At 41.7% G+C, this 20779-nt stretch overlaps 2 protein-coding genes across 5 annotated transcripts in view; both read left to right on the top strand.

Moving 5' to 3' along the window:
• The window catches only part of SERPINB6 (serpin family B member 6), a 31220-nt gene extending 30287 nt beyond the window's left edge, over positions 1 to 933 (top strand). For all 4 annotated transcript variants that reach the window (XM_043590944.1, XM_043590947.1, XM_043590948.1 and 1 more), the window contains exons 6-7: positions 51 to 206; positions 390 to 933. In XM_043590944.1, the coding sequence (XP_043446879.1) occupies positions 51 to 206; positions 390 to 794 (561 nt within the window). In that variant the 3' untranslated portion in view covers positions 795 to 933. The remainder of the gene's footprint in view (positions 1 to 50; positions 207 to 389) is intronic.
• Positions 934 to 3307: 2374 nt separating this feature from the next.
• The window catches only part of SERPINB9 (serpin family B member 9), a 60350-nt gene continuing 42878 nt past the window's right edge, over positions 3308 to 20779 (top strand). Inside the window, exon 1 of the mRNA XM_043590951.1 lies at positions 3308 to 3906. The gene's annotated coding sequence lies outside the window, so the exon portion shown is untranslated. The remainder of the gene's footprint in view (positions 3907 to 20779) is intronic.

The raw sequence follows: 20779 nt of genomic DNA on the forward strand, positions 1-20779 counted from the left end.
GTGTCCACTGGGTCTTATTTCAACCTAACATTTATCTGTTTCCATTTTAGAATGAGGAGAAACCTGTGCAAATGATGTTTAAAAAATCCACCTTTAAAATAACCTATATTGGAGAAATATTCACCCAAATTCTGGTGCTTCCCTATGTGGGTAAAGAGCTGAATATGATCATCATGCTTCCAGATGAAAACATCGATTTGAAAACGGTAACAAATGCTGAGCAATAATCACGCTATGATCGCAAGAGGATCGTGTGAACAGTTTCTAAAGCTATTGTCACTTCCTGTTACTGTTGTCTCGCCCCGCAAAGCCCAGAGCATTCACATCCCAGAAGATAGCTCTGTTGGGCAGCACGGGTCTGGATCTAAAAATCTTCTACTCTCTTCTAGGTGGAGAAAGAAATCACTTATGAGAAATTCACAGAATGGACGAGGCCAGACATGCTGGATGAAGAAGAGGTGGAAGTGTTCCTCCCTAGATTCAAACTGGAGGAGAATTACAACATGGAGAACGTCCTTTGCACGCTGGGCATGACCGATGCCTTCGATCAGGCCAAGGCAGACTTTTCTGGAATGTCGTCCAGGAAAGACCTGTATCTGTCCAGGGTGGTGCACAAGTCCTTTGTGGAGGTCAACGAGGAAGGCACGGAGGCCGCGGCCGCCACTGCGGCCATCATGATGTTGCGATGTGCAAGAATCATGCCCAGGTTCTGTGCCGACCACCCCTTCCTTTTCTTCATCCAGCACAGCAAAACCAACAGTATCCTGTTCTGTGGCCGATTCTCCTCCCCATAAGGAGATGGTTGGCACTGTTCGTGGTCCTTCTCCTCTCTCCTGCTGACCCACTTTTCCTCTGACACTTTACAATGTGCCTATAATGCAAAGTGACCTTTGGTGACAATCCAAAAATAAAAGGCCCCGTTTTGAAATCCCATGTTCTGGACTCGTGTATGTTCATGTGTTCACATGTCTGATGTTCTCTAGGATCCAAAACTGCCATTCAGGAAGGTCTGTGCTCATGTCGGCCAGGCCAGCACTAGCTGCTTAGCAAATCCCCCTGCTCTGAGAGGTCCCATCCATGCTCGTAGCCGCGAGGCCCTCAGGTCTTCACTTGGGCAGAGTGTGGCTCTTTTCCAGGCACAAGAGGGTACCTAGTGCCTCTCTCTTCTGTATTCGGTGGCACTGTTAGTGACACACCCTGTGAGGAGCTGCAGGCCTTGGAAACCCCCTGTGGTGAGCTCTATCCCAAAACTTGTTGCAAGCAAGTGTCCCAGAAGTCTGCAGAGAAGCAGGGAGAGCAGTTAACTTAGGAGAGAAAGCAGTCCCATTGGCCACCTGTGTTTCTGCTTTTTTTCTGTGATTGTAGCTTGCAATCCTAGAGATCTGTGGTCACACACCTGTTCAGATGGCCAACAGCCAGTTTCCCTGAACTTTTTTTTTTTAATTTTTAAATTGTTTTTATTATTTATTTTGAGGGAGAGTTACAGAGTGTGAGAGGGGGAGGGGTAGTGAGAGAAGGAGATGCAGAATCCAAAGCAGGCTCCAGGTTCCCAGCCCTCAGCACAGAGCCCAATGCGGGGCTGGAACCCATGAACCATGAGATCATGACCTGAGCCGAAGTCAGACACTCAACCATGTGAGCCACCCAGGCACCTCTCCCTGAACATTTTAAATTGCCACCAGGGGCCGGAGATGATTAGGCAGGTTCTGTTCACAGTGGTGCAGTCTAAGTCCACATCCTGAGTTGTAAATACCAGACAATTTTGTTTTACTGCAAGTATTAGAGACAAGGTGGCTAAGGTTTCTGTGGCCACTTGTGTTCCTTGCTAGAAACATGATCACCGTGCTCAGTGACACTGGAACCTATCGACAGGTGAGGTTCAGGTTCAAGTGGGAGGGCTGTGCTGTGTTTTGGAGACACCCTCCAGGACCTATCCTGATGCAATCAGAACTTCACTGATGCGATTCGTATTTCCCTTCTGTTGCTGGTCCGCTTTCTCCATTGTACCCAAGCCAACAGCTTAGCTGTGGGGAGAGGCTGGTGATAAGGGAAACAAAGGCAAGAGAAATGTAGCTTAAAATTAAATCTCCTTGCAGCTTGCAGCCGGCTGGTAAACACCTGAAACATACAGAGTGTGACCTTCCTAAAGAAATTCATGCTGCCTTAGTGCCTTAATGTTTATGTTTTATTAAAGTGAAAAGCAACCTTATCTTAGCAGCTAGCCCCTCAAGGTCCTAAAAGCCTTGCTTCAAAATTCCTTAAAAACTTATCTCTATCCCCTCCCCCTACAAACTTAGAAGTATATAATCAATCACTCCTCACAATCCCAGGGCAGCTCTTTCTGCCCACTGGTCCTCCCTATATGCTATAATAAAAATCACCTTTTTGCACCAAAAACGTCTCAAGAATTTTTAACCATTTGCTCACAAACCACGCTTCATAATTTCATCAGCTGGGTCTGAACGAAACAATGTTATGAGTGGTTTGAGAAGACAAAAGAGGGGCTATGTGGGGTTGCTGGTTGGGTCACTGTCATACCCCTATCCCCACCCCCCCACCTGCCGTGCCCCAGCACTGTGTGTGTTTGCTGCTCTCTGGAGAACTGTCAGGCTGTGTCAGTAGTAAGTTACAAACGTGAACATTGGCCGTCAGACCACTAGACCTATAGACCTATAATACAGTAAGACCTTAACCATGTGAAAAGTCACAACACACACAGAATAAACAACATGCATGCTGCTCTAAGAGCTCCCACAGAATTGTCTCTAAAACTGTAGCTATCAAATTGCCTTTGAATGGTCACTCAATATCTAATTTTAGTAAGAGGCACAGTCACCTGAATAATGTTTCCACATCTTTTATGAAACTGCACCAGAAGACATTTCCATTATGTTCTGCAGTATCCTGTAAGGATCTACAACATAAAATCCTCCCAGAATTTAATTCTAGGAAGAAGTTGGTCCCACCCATTCACAAAGGTTTACCAAGCACCTGATTTGCATTAGGTGTTTTACATAGATTATTTTATTTGATCCTCAGCAATGAATAAACCCAGGAGGAATCTGAGGCCCAGCAAGTTAAGTAACGTGAACAATTTCTTGCAACCAGCAAAGGGACAGAACTCCAAACTTCTCCTTCTGGTGGGCTGAGTGGAGACCGAAGCTCCCGCCAGGACAATCAGCAAAGCTGCGCCAGAGAGACGGAAATGTTCCAGCCTCCAACGGGAAGTCTCGCCTCTTGGCTTCTGTTTTACCATCTGGAAAAGCGGGGCTGGGACAATTCTAGCCCCGAAAACACATGAAACTGGATCCTGAACAAGGGCCCTGAGTGTGAAACTAGAGCCGGGCTCCAGGCAACCCGCTAGGGCCCACACCCCTCCAGGACGGCTGGAGGGAAGGTGCTGCGAGGCCCCGCCTCCTTCGATTCAGCCTCAGTTCTCAGAGGAGGGGCCTCAGGGCCGTGGCCTCACTGAGCTTGTAAGCGTCGGAAGCTTGGAGGCCCTGCGCACCGGGTAGTGGCGGCCAGCGGCCCCCTCTGCGCGTTGACCGCAGGGAGGCCGCGGCCGGGCCGCACAGCCTGGGTGGAAATGGATGGACTGCGGATCTCGCGCACCAGCTGATCCTGATCGAACATGCCCGCTGGTGGGCAGCACGGAGCCGGGCGTTCCTGGCAGGTGGAGGCAGGGACCAGGGCACGGGGGATGAAGAATCCCAGGAGGGGCGGCCATTGGAGCAGGGATTGGGTGCACCTAGGAATGTCTCCCGAGTCGTGGGGTCGCGCGCTGCTGAGCTCCCTTCCATGCTGGGATTTCACTGCCGTTTCTTAAGATCTGTTCCATAGTGGGCATGACCCAGAATCTGGCTGTTAGGATCATCTTGAGCAGATCCAAAATCCCGTTGGCTTCAGGTGAGTAGAACTGCAAGAAATTTACACGCTAACATGTTTAAAATAGGTTCCAGGATTGTAGATCTATATCTATATCTATATCATCTCTATCTATCTATCATCTATCTATAGATATAGATATACATCCAAAAAATAATAAGCAAAATATGTGTTTATATACATATATATGTATATATATACATATATATTTAAATTTTTTCTACAACGAATGTGTGTTCTTACATAATCAGGAAAAATTATTTAAAAACTGTGTACAGGAAAGAAATGCTTTGTTACATTTAAATATTGTGGAATTGAGTTTGTAGGGTGTGCGGGGTCTGTTCTTTCCTTTTAAAAAGAATATAGTCACCATGCTGTGCATTCTATGCCCAAGATTTATTTCATATACCTGGAAGTTTATGCCTGGAAGTCTGACCATCTTTACCCATTTCACTCACCTTTGCCCCAGCCCTCACCTCTGGCAACCACCAATCTGTTCTCTGTGTCTATGAATTTGGGGGTTTTACCCCTTGTTTTAGATTCTCTATGTAAGTGAGATCATATAGTATTTGTCTTTCTCTTATTTCATTAGCATAATGCCCTAAAGGTCCATCCATGTTGTCACAAATGGCAGGATTTCCTTCTTTTTTTATGGCTGAATAATATTCATGTGTGTGTGTGTGTGTGTGTGTGTGTGTGTGTGTGTGTGTGTGTTTACCACATTTTCTTTATCCATTTATCCATCATTGGGCACTTAGGTTGTTTCCATGTCTTGGCTATTTTATATAATGCCACAGTGGACATGGGGGGTGCAGATATCTCTTTGAGATAGTGATTCATTTCCTTTGGGTATGTATCCAGAAGTGTAATTGCTGAAGCATATGGTTTCACCAATTTACAATTCCACTAACAGTGCAGAGGGGTTCCCTTTTCTGTACATACTTGCCAACACTTGGGATTTCTCATCTTTTTGATATAATCTTTCTAATAGTTATGAGTTGATTATCTCATGTGGTTCTGATTTGCATTTCCCTGATGATGAGTGATGCTGAGCATCTTTTCAGTTGTCTGTTGGCCATCTGGATGTCTTCTTTGGCAAAATGTCTATTCAGTTACTCTCCCCAGTTTTGAATTGGGTTGTTTGTTTTGCTGTTGAGATATATATACCTATATCTATCTACCTATCTACCTATCTATCTATCTATCTATATAAAACATATCTATATGTAGATAGAGGTAGATAGATATATAGATATGAGTTATTCTTAGATGTATGATTTGCAAATATTTTCTCCCATTTTATAGGTTACCTTGTCGTACCTTTTCATACCATTCCATAGGAGACCATTTTTGGTGATGGTTTCCTTTACCATCATGGTATGGAAACTTTTTAGTTTGAAGTAGTACCACTTGTTTCTGCTTTTGTTGTCTTTGCTTTTGATGTCATATACAAAAAAACCATTGCCAAGACCAATGTCAAGGAGCTCACCCCCCCCCCCCCCATGTTTTCGTTTAGGAGTTTTATGGTTTCAGATCTTACGTTTAAATCTTTAACTTATTTTGAGTTAATTTTTGTGTATAGTGTAAGATAGCGGTCCAGAATCATTCATTGCATGTGGCTGTATTTTCCCAACACTATTGAAGAGACTGTTCTTTCCCTGTTGTGTAGTCTGGGATTCTTTGTTGTGAATTAATTGACCATACATATGTGGGTTTGTTTCTGTTAATATCCATGTTAATCTTCTGTTAATCTGTCTTTAATCTGTGTCTGGTTTTGTTTTCAGACCCAATACCATACAGTTTGATTACTATAGCTTTGTAATATAGTTTGAAATTAGGAAGTGTGATGCCTCCAGCTCCGTTCTTTCTCAAAATAGCTTCGACTCTTTGGGGTCTTCTGTGGTTCCACACACATCATAGGATTGTTTGTTCTATTTCTCCAAAACATTTCCCCAGGATTTTGATAGGGGTTACATTGAATCTGTATATTGCTTTGAGTAGCATGGCTATTTTAACAGTATTAATTCTTCCAATCCATGAGCACAGAATGTCATTTTATTTATGTGTCTTCAATTTATTTCATCAATGGCTTATAGATTTAAGTGTACAGGTCTTTCACCTCCTTGGCTAAATTTATACCTAAGTATTTTATTCTTTTTGGTGCAATTGTAATAGGATTGTTTTCTTAATTTCTCTTTCTGATCATTTGTTATTAGTGTATAGAAACAGAACTGATTTTTGTATATTGATTTTACATCCTGCAACTTTGCTGAATCTGTTTGCCATTTGTAACAGTTCTTTTTGTGTGTGTGTGTAGAATCCTCAGGGTTATATATGTATGTGTGTGTGTATGTGTATATATATATATATATGTATATATATATATATATATATATATGATATCATATCATCTGTAAATAGAGACAATTTTACCTGCCTAGTTGCTTTGGCTGGAACTTCCAGTACTATGTTGAATACAAGTGCTGACAGTTGACATCTGATGTTAGAGAAAAATCTTTCCGTTTGTCACCAATGAGTATGATTTTAGCTGTGGGCTTGTCATATATGGCCTTTATTATGTTGAGATGTGTTCCCATCACACCTGCTTTGTTGAGGAACACTTGTCATGAATGGATTTTGAATTTTGTCAAATGCTTTTTCTGCATCTATTGGGTTGAGTATATGATTTTTATCCTTCGTTTTGTTAATGTGATGTATCACATTGATTGATTTCTGGATGTTGCATTCCTGGAATAAACCCCGCATGATTGTGGTGTATGATCCTTTTAATGTACTGTTGAATTCATTCTGCTAATATTTTGTTGGGGATGTTCTTTCCTTTGAAGTCGTCATAAATACCTGCAAGGATGTTCTCTCACATTTCTCCTATCTTATTCTCTTTCCTCCTCAAGTTCTTATATCAGTTCATTCTTTCAAACTACTCAGTGTTAAAGTATCAGTGCAGGCACAGTTGTGGTTGGAATAGTCCTGTCTGAATTTGGCCAGTTGGCCTACAGTGGCCATGCAGATGGGGCCAGAGCCAGGAGAGATGCCTGCCCTTGGATGCATTTCAGTATCTTTATTTCAATAAAATACTTCGACTTCATATTAATCTTTCTGAAGCTTTCATACATGGTCTGAGGAAAGGAGAATGGAATCATCAGTTAAGGCCCAACTATTTTGTGAATGTACTGAGGCCATGTTTTTATTCACTCCCTTGCTGCGACAGTTTGGATCTTGGTAGACAGGGCAAGCCTTGCAGTTAGATGGAACCTGAGAAACTATATGTAGCAATCAAGACACAAATCAGTCTTAGCCAAAATATGCTGAGAATGAAACAAAACAAAATAGAACAAAATGAAAAAATGACTCATTGCACATGGCTAGCACAGCCTTGATAATATAAGGATAGTATGGAAAAGTTGAATTTATCCCAGGAATCCAGTCAATGCAACATGATAAAATTAACATCATCTGTGTCTCATTCTTAGAACAAAGGAGAAAAATTTTAATAGCAGATGCAGAAATAGCTATCTAACCTTACAGGAGAAGACAGTGGAAGACAGTGGCTAATTGATACAATAATAGACCCGTTTATTGATAGTTGTTTTTTGATAAGCTAGAGCAAATGCAGAGCCCTTTACATACACCAACTTAATTTCCATTGCTCTCTTTTGAGATAAATGCCACTTATATATTGCTGTTATTATTTTAATATGTAGATAAAACTTTAGATAAGTTTTCTTCTCAAGGTTAGAAAAGTGTTCCAAATCTCATTAAAAACCCTTTCTTTTTACAGTCATTTAGATACTTTCTTAGAATGCCAAGGGCAATTATATTACAGTTTTCTTGAAATTCACAGGCATACATGTAACTCTCCTAAAAAGTAGTGGGCTGCAAAGGGAAATGAATGCTGAAAGTAGGTGTCAGAACTTCTCTGTGAGCTTGTAGCTAACTTAAAAATATTCTTTTTTAGAAGTAACATTTCCTTTTCCTCCCCTATTCTTTTTTTTTAAATTTTTTTTTCAACATTTTTTATTTATTTTTGGGACAGAGAGAGACAGAGCATGAACGGGGGAGGGGCAGAGAGAGAGGGAGACACAGAATCGGAAACAGGCTCCAGGCTCTGAGCCATCAGCCCAGAGCCTGACGCGGAGCTCGAACTCACGGACAGCGAGATCGTGACCTGGCTGATGTCAGACGCTTAACCGACTGCGCCACCCAGGCGCCCCATCCTCCCCTATTCTTAGAAGAAATAGATCAACACACAGCTGAAATCAAATTAGAGAACCATTCACATATTTTTCTGAAAACCTAGAATTATTCTTTTAGTATCTAAAGCCTATGTAACATATATACACATCTGTATAACGTGAAATATCAAAGTGTGAAATCATGGGCGCCTGGGTGGCTTAGTCAGTTGAGCATGCGACTCTTGGTTTCTGCTCAGGTCATGATCTTAGGGTTCATGAGTTCAAGTCCCACATCGGATGAGCCCCACTTCTCTCTCTCTCTCTCTCTCTCTCTCCCCCTCCACCCCCTCTTGCCTCTTGCTCACTTGTGCATCTCTCCCTCTCTCTAAAAAAAAAAAAAAAAAAGAATGAATGAATGAAAGAAGGAAAGAAAGGAAAGAATCAGGCTCTGTGCTGACAGACAGATTTTGTGTCTCCCTCTCTCTCTGCTTTGGATTCGTGTGCCCCTCTCTCTCTGCCCTCCCCTGGTCATGTTCTGTTTCTCTCTCTCTCTCTGTCAAAAATAAAACAAACATTAAAAAATAGAAATATATTTTTTTCAAAAGATTATAAATTAAGTAGCATAAATTAAAAAACATAAAGCAAAATTTTAAAAATATACTGATTATCTAAATGTTTAAAAAATAGAGTATTCTTGCTACCTATATTTTGCTTCTTAGTCGAATCTGCTGAAATGTCACTGGTATATTTCTCAAACATTTATTTTTCAATATGATCTTATTAGAAATTTTTGACAATTTTTCATCCATTGTATTATTAGCAAATTTGAAATTACTGTCATCGTCAATCGACTCTGGTCTGTTGACGGCCTCTTGGCTTCATAGGCACGTGGCCTTTACAGCCACTCTGAGCCCTTGTCAGAAGGGCCACACTTGGTTTAATGCTTTCTTACTATCATCTTGAATCTCCAAGTTTTGATCAGAGCGTCCTTCATTTTCATTTTGCACTGGATCCTGCAAATTATGTAACCAGAACTGCTGTAGATTACAGCATTTTTTTTTTTAACTGAGAAAACACTCTTTTTTCAGGTGCTGAGGGACCTAGGTAAGTTTAGAGCAAATTGTGAAAAATAAGGATCTTCGCAGTTCTATTTTTTTCATATTAAAATTGATAAAGCAAATTTTAAACCTTTAATAAGTTTGTGGGCCCTGCTCCTGGGCTCCCAGGGAAGCTCTACTTGAACTTTTACCAAGGTCAGAATGACTTCACCAAACCAGAACATGAGCTCTCTTTCTGCCCCAGCACACATTGTACATCTGCTTCCTTAGCAAATAACCTAGAAGAAACATTTCAAACTAAAGGTAAGAGCAAAAGTCTCCCTAAATTCCCATCTATACCTGGAAGCCTGAACCTTGCACATGCTAAAAGCATAAGAGAAAGTTTGTTATTTTCTGTAACGTCTTCTGTTATGATGATTTGTAACTCTTGATCCAACAAAAAACATACATAACTCTGTATTGCACATGGCCTCCCTGCAGCACTCTCTTCGTGAAGATCGAGTATCCCCAATAGTCGTCCTCCCTTGAGCTGAAATAAAGCTCTCATCCTTTTCTTTTTTTAGAAATTCTAAAAGATTTGTTCATTTTGCATTGACAAAATGTGTAAATGTGTAAATATTTCAGTGGGAATATTTCCATATGTATGGTCGTTTTGCCTGCACACAACATGTATTTCTTTTCCGAATATTTTTATAGGACAAAACTTATCAAATGATTTGTCTATATAATTCTTTTCAAGTTTTTAACAAATTTATATGCTACAAACTTTTGGACCCAGTTTCATTGGATTCTTATATAGAGTATACATTTATCCAATTAAAAATAGAAACTCTATCTAAAGATTCTTCCCTCCCCCCCCTGCAGCCAGGATATTCCAAAATTCAGTTATAGACTTTCAGAATTCAGTCCTGTATACAGTTGAGCTCAGGTTATTTTGTCACTTTCTGCATGTTCTTGTAGGTACAACTTTGAATTTTGTGTTTGACGATTTCCAAATCATCAAAATTTTATTTTAAAGACTCCACTCTGAATACTTTGATTAAACATTTCTAATTGATTTTGAACAAAATGCACGTGACCTTTAGGAGACTCACTTCAAAGGTTAATATCATCATGGGACATTTAGGCTAATTTAAGACGATTCTTCCATAAAACACATGTAACTATATTCCATCTGCTGATAGACGCCAAAGAGGAAAAGCATGTACTAGATGCCAAAGAGGAAAAGCATGTACTTCCACGTTGACGTTGACGTGTGTATTGTCTTCATCAGCAGCTTCATCACAAATAGTTTGTGGTTGTGATGATATAAAAAATATTTTTAAGTTTGCACAACTACATACTATGTTTCTTGGAAGAATATTGCAACTTGTTATCGCAGTCTGATCGGTGTGTATATTATAACCAGCTCCAAGTCATTTCTTCTCCACAGGTTTTTAATTTAGTAAGAATATTGTTTTTGCACAGGGTATGTTCCATCAAAATTTGATTCATATTGCCATTACAAAAATCTTCACTGATACACATTTTAACTAAGTTAATAACAGCATTTATTCACAGAGTATTACATATTTCACCTCTGGGAGACACAACTCCCAAAAGCTTAACTTTGATTCTATCGATGAATGAAATGAAAAACTTAAACTGCTTTTTAATTTGAAGCCTTGATGAAACTGGCTTTCAAAATATGTAATTTGTCTTCTGGTACTGGAGCTAACACTTTCACATATTGGTTTACCTTTTGAAAATGGCAGAAACTAATTTAGAATAATAGTCATTTGATCAAATGAAAAGTCTGCTTAACAAAGTCACATGTACAATCACCCCCCCCCCCCAGAGCTCCACTTATTAGATTGTCATCTGTGGGTAGAATTTTCTTAAATTAACTACTGCCTTTTGAAGGAAATGCTGGTATTTTCTTTGAGTGAGAGAGAGAGAGAGTGCACGCGCAAGACAGAACATGCGCACAGGTGGGGGAGGGGGAGAGAGAAAGGAACAGAGAATCCCGAGCAGGCGTGTGGAGCCTGATGTGGGGCTTCAACTTATGAACTGTAAGATGATGACCTGAGCTAAAACCAAGAGTTGGATGCTTAACCAGCTGAGCCACCCAGCGCTGGTATTTTCTTTTGGATAGTATCTTGGTCTTCACATGGTTGGAGATCTCGCTGTGCTGCCCACTATGGTGGGTGGTAAACACCAATCTGTGCACATTACACACTCTGTTTCTTGAGATAAGAAAACACAGTACTTAATTTTTGAGCCCACCACTTGCTGAAATGATTTATTGCAAAATAAAGAAGTATGGGGTGCCTGGGTGGCTCAGTCGGTTAAGTGTCCGACTTCGTTTCAGGTGTGATCTCACCATTTATGGGTTCGAGCCCTGTGTTGGGCTCTGTGCTGACATCTTAGCGCCTGGAGCCGATTTCAGATTCTGTGCCTCCCTCTCTCTCTGCCCCTCCCCCACTTGCACTCTGTGTCACTCTCTCTCAAAAATAAATAAATATTTTAAAAAATTAAAAAAAAAAGAAGTACAACCACACAAAAAATGTCTGTAGGTTTTCACTCAATAATGAATGATAAAGTCACTGTTGCCAGAGAGCTTAGACTTTTTTTTCTATAATCTCTATAACCAGATTTTGTATAATACATCATAACTGGATTGGTCAGCCTCTATTTCCCTGTACATATTTTACATATGTCTACACTATAATTTTCCATGTTTCCAACTGACTTGCCATATGGTGGCCTCTCATATGCCTTGTATGAACCATGGCACAACCAAGTGGCAGATGAGGAAAGAAGTACCAAATACTTCTCCCACCGACGCTGGAGACCAGAAGGACTTACCTGTACCTAGCTGCTATGACCAAGCATACCACCTTGCCAACAGATATGCTGTGGTTTTATCAGTACGGTAGTTCCTTATATAGGCATACCTCGGAGATCTTGAGGTTTGGGTTCCAGACCACCACACTAAAGCAAATATTGCAATAAAGCAAGTCAAATGAATTTTTAATTTCCCAGTGCATATAAAAGATATGTTTATACTATAGTCTATTAAGTGTGTAGTAATAGCATTATATCTAAAAAACGTACATAATTTAAAAATACTTTGTTGCTAAAAATGCTAACCATCATCTGAGCTTTTAGTGAGTAATCTTTTTTTTTAATTTTTTAAGTTTATTTATTTATGAGAGATAGAGACAACATGAGTGGGGGAGGGGCAGAGAGAGAGGGAGACAACCCGAAAGAGGCTCCAGGCTCTGAGCCGTCAACACAGAGCCAGATGCGGGGCTTGAACTCAGAAACCATGAGATCATGACCCGAGCCAAAATCGGATGCTTAACTGACTGAGCCACCGAGGTGCCCCTAGTGAGTAATCTTTTTGCTGATGGAGGGTCTCGCCTCCTTGTTCATGACAGTTGATGGATCAGGGTGGTGGTTGCTGAAGGTTGGGGTGCTGTGGCTATAACTTAACAATGAAGTTTGCTGCATTGATTGACTCTTCTTGTCCTGAGCAATTTCTTTGTAGCATACAATGCTCTTTGATAGCATTTTACTCATAGAAGAACTTTCAGAATTGGAGACCATCTTCTCAAATTCTGCCGCTGCTTTATCACCTAAGTTATGTAATATTCTAAATCTTGTGCTGTCACGTCAACAATCTTCACAGCATCATCACCAGGAGAAGCTTCCATCTCAGGAAACTACTTTCTTTGCTTCTCTGTAAGAAGCAGCTTCTCATCCGTTCAAGTTTGATCATGAGATGGCAGCAGTTCAGTCACATCCTCAGGCTCCACTTCTAGTTCTCTCGCAGTTTCTGCCCCCCTGCAGTTACGTCCTCCACTGAAGTCCTGAACCCCTCAAAGTCATCCATGAGGGTGGGAATCAACTTCTTCCAAACTCCTGCTCATGTTGATATTTTGACCTTTTCCCATAAATCGGGAATGTTTTGAATGCCGTTTGGTGAATCCATTCCAGAAGTTTTTCAGTTGACTTTGCCCAGATCCATCAGAGCAGTCATGCTCTATGGCACCTCTAGCCTTACAAAATGTGTTTCTTAGATAATAAGACTTGAAAGTTGAAATGACACCTTGATCCATAGGCTTCAGAATAGACGTTGTATTAGCCAGTGTGAAAACAATATTCATCTTGTACATTTCTGTTGGAGCTCTTGGTTGACCAGGTGCATTGTCAACGAGCAGGAATATTTTGAATCCTTTCTTTTGAGCAGTGGGTCTCAACAGTGGCCTTTAAATATTCAGTAAACCACATTATCAACAGATATGCTGTCATCCAGGCTTTGTTGTTCTAGAGCACAGGCAGAGTAGACTTAACATAATTTTTAAGGGCCCTAGGATTTCTGGATGGCAAATGAATATTGGCTTCAACTTCAAGTCACAAACTGCAAAGCCCGTAACAAGAATGTTAGCTGACCTTTGAAGCTTTGAGAGCTGGCATTAACTTTTCTTCTCTAGCTATGCAAGTTTTAGATGGCATCTTCTTCCAACAGAAGTCTGTTTTGTTTACATTGAAAATACGTTGTGCAGCTGCCTTCCTTAATGACCTTAGCTAGATCTTCTGGATAGTTTGCAGCACTTGCTGCTTTGCCTTGCACTTTGATGTTATGGAGATGGCTTCTTGCCGAAAACCTCATGAACCAGCCCCTTCTAGCTTCAGACTTTTCTTCTGCAGCTTCCTCACCTCTCTCAACCTTCATAGAACTGAAGAGAGTCAGGGCCTTGCTCTGGATTAGGCTTTGGCTTTAGGGAAGGTTGTGGATGGTTTCATCTTCTATCCAGACCACTGAAACTTTCCCCATATCAGCAGTAGGGGAGTTTCACTTTTTTTATCATTCATGTGCTCCCTGCTTTGGCACTTTTAATTTCCTTCAAGAGTTTTCCCTTTGTGTGTACAGCTTGGCTGTTTGCCACAAGAGGCCTGTCGTGGTTTTTGACATGCTTTGCTCATTCTTGTAATCATTTCTAGATTTGATTTAAAGTCAGACATGTGTAACTCTTCCTTTCCGTTGAACAGTGATTAATTTCAATATTTTCAATATTGTTGTGTCTCAAGGAGTAGGAAGTCCCGAGAAGGGAGAGACATGGAGGAATGGCCAGTCAGTGAAGCAGAGCACAACAATATTTATCAGTTAAGCTCTCCATCTTATATGGGCATGGCTGGTGGCATCCCCAAGAATTACAATATAACATCAAAGATCATTGGTCCTAGGGGCGCCTGTGTGGCTCAGTCGGTTAAGTGTCCAACTTTGGCTCAGGTCATGATCTCACAGTTCAGGAGTTTGAGTCCCATGTCGGGCTCTGTGCTGACAGCTTGGAGCCTGGAGCCTGCTTTGGATTCTGTGTCTCCCTTTCTCTCTGCCCCTCCCCCGCTCACACTCTGTCTCTCTCCCTCTCAAAACTAAATAAACATCAAAAAAAGTTTTAAAAAAAGATCACTGGGCATAGGTCATCATTACCAATGTAATGACAAAGTTTGAAATATTGCAAGGGTTACCAAAATGTGAGACACAGACACGAAGTAAGCAAATTCTGTTGGAAAAATGGTATCAATAGACTTGCTTGATGCAGGGTTGCCACAGGCCTTCAATCTGTTTAAAACAAAAACAGTATCTGCAAAGCTCAATAAAGCACAGTGTGATAAAATGAAGCACAGTAAAATGAGGTCTGCCTGAATGATGTGCTTGAGAAAAGGGAGGGCCTGGAAAGGGTCAAGAAAAAAGAAATTCACTAGTTGCCTTTTAGATTTAACCTCAGGTTGGGGCGCCTGGGTGGCGCAGTCGGTTAAGCATCCGACTTCAGCCAGGTCACGATCTCGCGGTCCGTGGGTTCGAGCCCCGCATCAGGCTCCGGGCTGATGGCTCGGAGCCTGGAGCCTGTTTCCGATTCTGTGTCTCCCTCTCTCTCTGCCCCTCCCCCGTTCATGCTCTGTCTCTCTCTGTCCCAAAAATAAATAAAAACGTTGGAAAAAAAAATTTTAGATTTAACCTCAGGTTATAGTGAGTAGTGCGAACTCTATGAATTGCTGCGTCAGTTACCAATTTACTGTCTCTCTGCTCTATCTCCACTGTTCACTGAATCAGTATTACTTCACCAGCAGGTACAATGTTGGATTCGTCAGTAGGGAGCGCTGGAGAGACAGTTTGAGGAGACAGCAGTGGAAAGGCCCTGATTTCCCTCCCAGATGCTGGTCCTCCTATGGTTATTCAGTGCAGGGGCCAGCAACCCAAAGTGACCGTTTCTACCTGCATTCCCATGCTTTCCCTGTGCAGTGGCCTTTCTGCAGTCACAAAGCCCACAACCCCATTCTGCAGTCACTAAACCTGCAACCCAGGCAACTGTATCCTGTCCTGGCATTTTGCTTCTACAGACCAGCTTCTCCCACCAGCAACAGCCAACAGTGTCTCTGGGCCAGCTCTGACCCATGCCCTCTGGCCGGTGGCTGGCTTTGTGTTCCTGTGGCAGTCACCCCCTCTTCAAAGAGCTCTGGACCTCAGTAGGTTTCTCCCAGGTCGTTGGTCCTTTCGTTGTGTTCCATTGTCCACTCTTCTCAGCCCCGAGGTAGCAGCTGGCCCTTTGCACTGCCTGCTTCTGCTCTCCTGGATCCCATTTCACTCCTTTGCTTAATGAGCAATTCTGTATACTGATTCCCCTGTTCAAATAATGGAGGTAGCTATGTCTCCTAAGTGGGCCTTGACTGATATTGCACATGAGCGTCACACACTGTCAGCCAAGACCATGGCAGAATCTTTACGTACTAAACAAAGGTCTACCAAGCCTCTCCTGGTTTAGTTTAATGTAACTATTAGCAGAAATCCATTAAAAATGAAAAAGCTAGGACAGATGCTGAACAGATGGTCTGAAGTCAGGACAATAGGTATTAATGGGACTGTCCCAGGCAAACCAAGGTGTATGAATTATACTATACCACATTCCTAGAGGATATGAGGGTTATGTTTCTATTTAACTTACTACCTGCAGTGCTAGTCAAAGCCCCCCCAGAAAGGAATGAACATATTTAGGAGACAAACAGACTGCTCTAATTATTTGTCACACAACTCCTTATCATTTAATAAAGTCGACCTTTTTTTTTTTTCCAGACAAAATGAGCTCAGGATCTTTCTAACAATGGTAGTAGTAGGTCTCTTGGTAATGACAGTACTCAAAATTTGGTTTGATTCATCCTTATGCAATCAAGACTAACTGCTTGGTACACAGGAGTCATTCTGAGTCTTTAACTTTGTGTGTGTGTGTGTGCGTGTGTGTGTGTGTGTGTGTGTGCGTGCGTGCACGTGTGTGCATATCATCTCCTGGGCCCTCAATTCCACTTTTACTGTGTGCATCATTGCTGTGCTAGAGCATATCCTGTGGGAGCTTTCTGCAAAATTGTCTCATGGGAGGTATGTTTTTGGAGACCTCTTTGTATAATTGTTTTTTTTTTTTTTTTTTTTTGAAGGAGAGAGAGACAGATCATGAGCGGGGGAGGAGCAGAGAGAGAGGGAGACACAGAATTTGAAGCAGAGACCTCTTTGTATAAAAAGGTCTTGATTTTACCATTATTTTGGCTACTATTTTGAATGGGAATATAATTTTGGTTTGGAAACTTTTTTTCCTCAAATTCTTAAAGATGTTGCGCTCTAGAATTCTCTCTTCTAATGTTGCTGTTAAGAAGTCTAAAGACATTCTGATATTCGGTCCTGTGCACCTGTGTATGGGAGTTTGTTTTCCTCTTGAGATGTACAATCTTTGCTTTATCTGTTGTTCTATATTCTTATGATGATGTGTAGGGATGAATGTGTGCAAGGGGACTTGGTAAACCCTTTAAGTCTAGAAGGCAGGTCCTTAATTTCTGGGAAAACATTTTAAAAAATGTTCTCACATTTTTAACACTTTCTTCTTCTCTGGCTTCACTTTCTGGATAATACAGTCGACCTTTGAACAACATGGGTTTGAACAGCATGGGTCCATTTATATGCAGATCTTTTTCAGTAACTGCTGTACAGAACTATAAATATACTTTCCTTATGATTTTCTTCATACCATTTTCTTTTCTCTAGCTTAGTTTACTGTAAGAATACGGTATATAATACAAAATAACATACACAATTTGTGTTAATTGACTATTTATGTCATCAATAAGTCTTCTAGTCAACGTAGGCTATTAGTAGTTAAGTTTTGGGGGAGTCAAAAGTTATACACAGATTTTTGGCTGTGTGGTTGGGGGGGTGCCCCTAATCCCGTGCTGTTCAGAGCTTGACTGGACTTCCAAATAACACCTTAAAATTAAGGGAGGGAATTACAGTGCCCTAACCAGGCACTACTGGCAGTTAGCAGTTGCTATTATGTCACAAACGCTTGTTTCTTTCACAAGTTGATTGAAATACAAAACCTGGCAAACTAATTAATGTGATGCTTTTGAAATTGAGGTACCGGGTTGTTTCTGCACATTCCTAGGTCCATATGTATCCACAACATTTCTTTCTAATAGCATGCTTTCATTTTGGTAGTCCTCTAAACATTTGAATATGAGCATGCTTTCGATTATCTGCATGATCATTTGAGAGTGGAGTATTCTGGATTTAGGATCATGCTGATACGAAGCAGTACAAGTCGCATTGTGGCAAGGTAGTGAAATAGGACAGAAATAGATCTTACATAGTGATTCATGAACTCTGTGGACTGGCCAAATAGCCAGTTTTAGGTCAGTTTGAATGGAGAGCAGTGGTGGGGACACTGGGGAGAAGAGACTTCGGCAAGTCAAACCCATGCATTGGTGTAGATGGGTACACTGAACTCAACAGAAAGGGCAAAACACAGTATCGTTTTCAAGTTGAAATGGAAGTTTTGTTCCAGCAAAGCAGTGTCACAGGTAATGAGAAGATGACTGCATAGAACCCTTCAGTCTGTTCTCAGGAAGTGAAAACTCCGTGCCCTAAGCGTTCACACAACCACACCCTAATCCTTAGTGACACTCGTTCACCATAATTAAACTCCTCCTCCCTCACTGATGGGTGGGGCACTCTTTTTTGTTATTATTTTAGAGAGAGCCTGAGAGCAAGCTGAGGAGAGGGGCAGTGGAGAGAGAGAGAATCTCAAGCAGGCTCCACACTCAGCATGGAGCATGATCCTGTGATGCTGGGATGGTGACCTGAGCTGAATCAAGAGATGGACACTCAACTGACTGAGCCACCCAGGCACCCCGGCACTCTTTAATATTGTCTTGTGACAATATTGTTACTATAGGGTATGGCAGAAAGAGCTTGCTAAGGAAAAGAGGCCTATGGACCACAGCCTTATTTCTTGCATGAACTGTCTGTGGGACCCACAGTGAGCCACACAAATGACATCTCTTTCCCTCTCCTCCACTGGAAAACATGAGGAGTAGAGTCAGCAGTCTATGTGCTTTCTAGCTCTGACAGTTCATGATGCTATCTCTGTTCTTCTGGGATGAATTAACAGAGGCAAATGCATTGTTTTCACTCCACATCTCGAAACCATGAAAACCTGTTGGGAATGTTGCCGGGAGAGTGGGAGGGGAGTCAGGGGAAGTGCAGGTGGTTGTTGCTGAAGTCTATGGCTGATCACTGAATGTGGACATTCCAACTCCCAGTAAAGGCTAAGAAGGCCTCCTCACAATTAGTTCCCAGCAAACTTTTCAATGTGAAATATTACCACATCTAACGATACGGACTACAGGATCTCAACCTGTAGGAACTCTGGCTGTGCCTGGACTCCCCAGCCCTCCCAGACAAGCAGAAGTCTGAGATGGAGGGCCTAGAGTTCAGCCAGAAAGTGAGCTTGGGATATATCTTTCCTGGGGTCTCCAAAGTTCTGAGCCAAGGCAATCAGAAAAACCACATCAAGGAGTTGGGGCTTGGGAACCACACATAATACAAGTGTTAGTTGAAGAGGTGTGAAAAATGAGGTATGGGTTAAGAAGGGCAGAATGTGAAACTGAGAATAGTGTCTCTGAATCATGACTGGAAACTTCCCATCAGGCACCTTTGGCCACACTGATGGGGAAGGCCTCTGTATCCCCTGCCTCAACCCCGTGACACACTTCCTCATCTCTCACCTTCACTGTGCTTGCCTAACATCATGCCTCACTGCTCGTGGTGGTGGCCTCCCACAATATACTCTTCATAATGCAGCCAGAGGAATTATTCTAAAGTGTAGCCAGAAATGGCTACATGTCTCCCCACTTAAGATCCTTTGGTGATTCCCCATAACCCACAAGACAAAGAGGAAAGTCAGTGTGATGATTAAGTTTATGTGTCACCTATGGGTGTGCCATAGTACCGAAATATTTGGTCAATACCAGTCTGAGTATTGCTGTGAAGGTATTTTTAAATATGAAATTAACATTTAAATCAGCAGACTTTGAGTAAGGTAGATTACTCACAGTAATATGGGTGGGCCTTATCCAGTCAGTTTCCCTTGAGAGAAAATGACTGAGGTTACCTGAGGAAGAGGGAATTCTGCCTTCCAACTTGAGCTGCAGCATCAACTCTTCCCTGCCCTAGAGATTTTGGAACTGCCAGCCTCCATAATTGCATGGGGGAAAGATCGAGAGAACTCTCCCTCAATGGTCCATGGTCCTCAACCTTTGCCCCACTCTAGAATCCATCCCACTGCCTGGATTTCCACTCAAGTGATCCTCCCTTAATTGATTTGGGGTTCAGAATGGCCATAGGAGTTTTTTGAAATAGGAGAGGCAAATGCTACTTGGAGGTATCTGGGAAAGCTTCCTGGAGGAGGCACTGTTTGAACTGAATTGTGACAGAGCAACTAGGGTGCCAGGCACCCTGTGTGTACATGTAGAGGAATATGCATGTAGGATATGGAGGCATGACAAAAAGTTTACCACAGCTGGAAAGGAAAGAAGACAGAGTCAAGATCTTAAGAGACTTATGCTCTTTGATTGACAATTTGGACTTGATCTTTGAGATAAGAGGGTTTTATGAAGGATGATCAGATTTGGAATGATTATTTGGGATCCAGTGTGGAGAGCAGGTTGGCATGGATCAGGTGAAGGAGAGAAAGGAGGAGAGCCTCATCCAAGCAGTGGAGGTGACAAGGAGAGGGTGGATGGGAGGGATGCTAGGATGATAGAAGTGACAGGGCCTTTGATCATTTAGCTGTGGGGTGAGGCAGAGGGCTCCCTCCAGGTTTCTGAGAGATGTCTAGTAGTACAGAGACTGGAAAAGCCTGCATACAGCTCAAGATATAGGCTAGAGATTTGGACATAATCAGTAAGAGTCAAAACTTGAACCTGTACATATAACTGAAGTCATCCAAGAAGAGCATATTACAGAATGAAAGGAAGAGAGCTTAGAATGGAATAATGGAACATTTCAGGTTGAAGTAAAGGAATCTGGAGAGAAAGGAAAGGGACTAGGAGAGTCCTCTGGAGATCCCAGCAAGGCAGCAACAGCAAAAGAGCAGAACATTGCCAACATAAAATGAAATAAGAGCCAGGGTATGGTTTTTTTTTTGTTTTTGTTTTTTTTTTTTTGGTTGTGACAATTAGAAGGTCATTGGTGACCTATGGGGGCAGTTTTGGGGAATTTTGGGGTTAAAGTCAAACTTCAGTGGGTGAGGAATAAATCAGAAGATCAGAAAA

This window comes from Prionailurus bengalensis, chromosome B2 (assembly GCF_016509475.1).
Source record: "Prionailurus bengalensis isolate Pbe53 chromosome B2, Fcat_Pben_1.1_paternal_pri, whole genome shotgun sequence".
In the NCBI taxonomy this organism is placed as follows: Eukaryota; Metazoa; Chordata; class Mammalia; order Carnivora; family Felidae; genus Prionailurus; species Prionailurus bengalensis.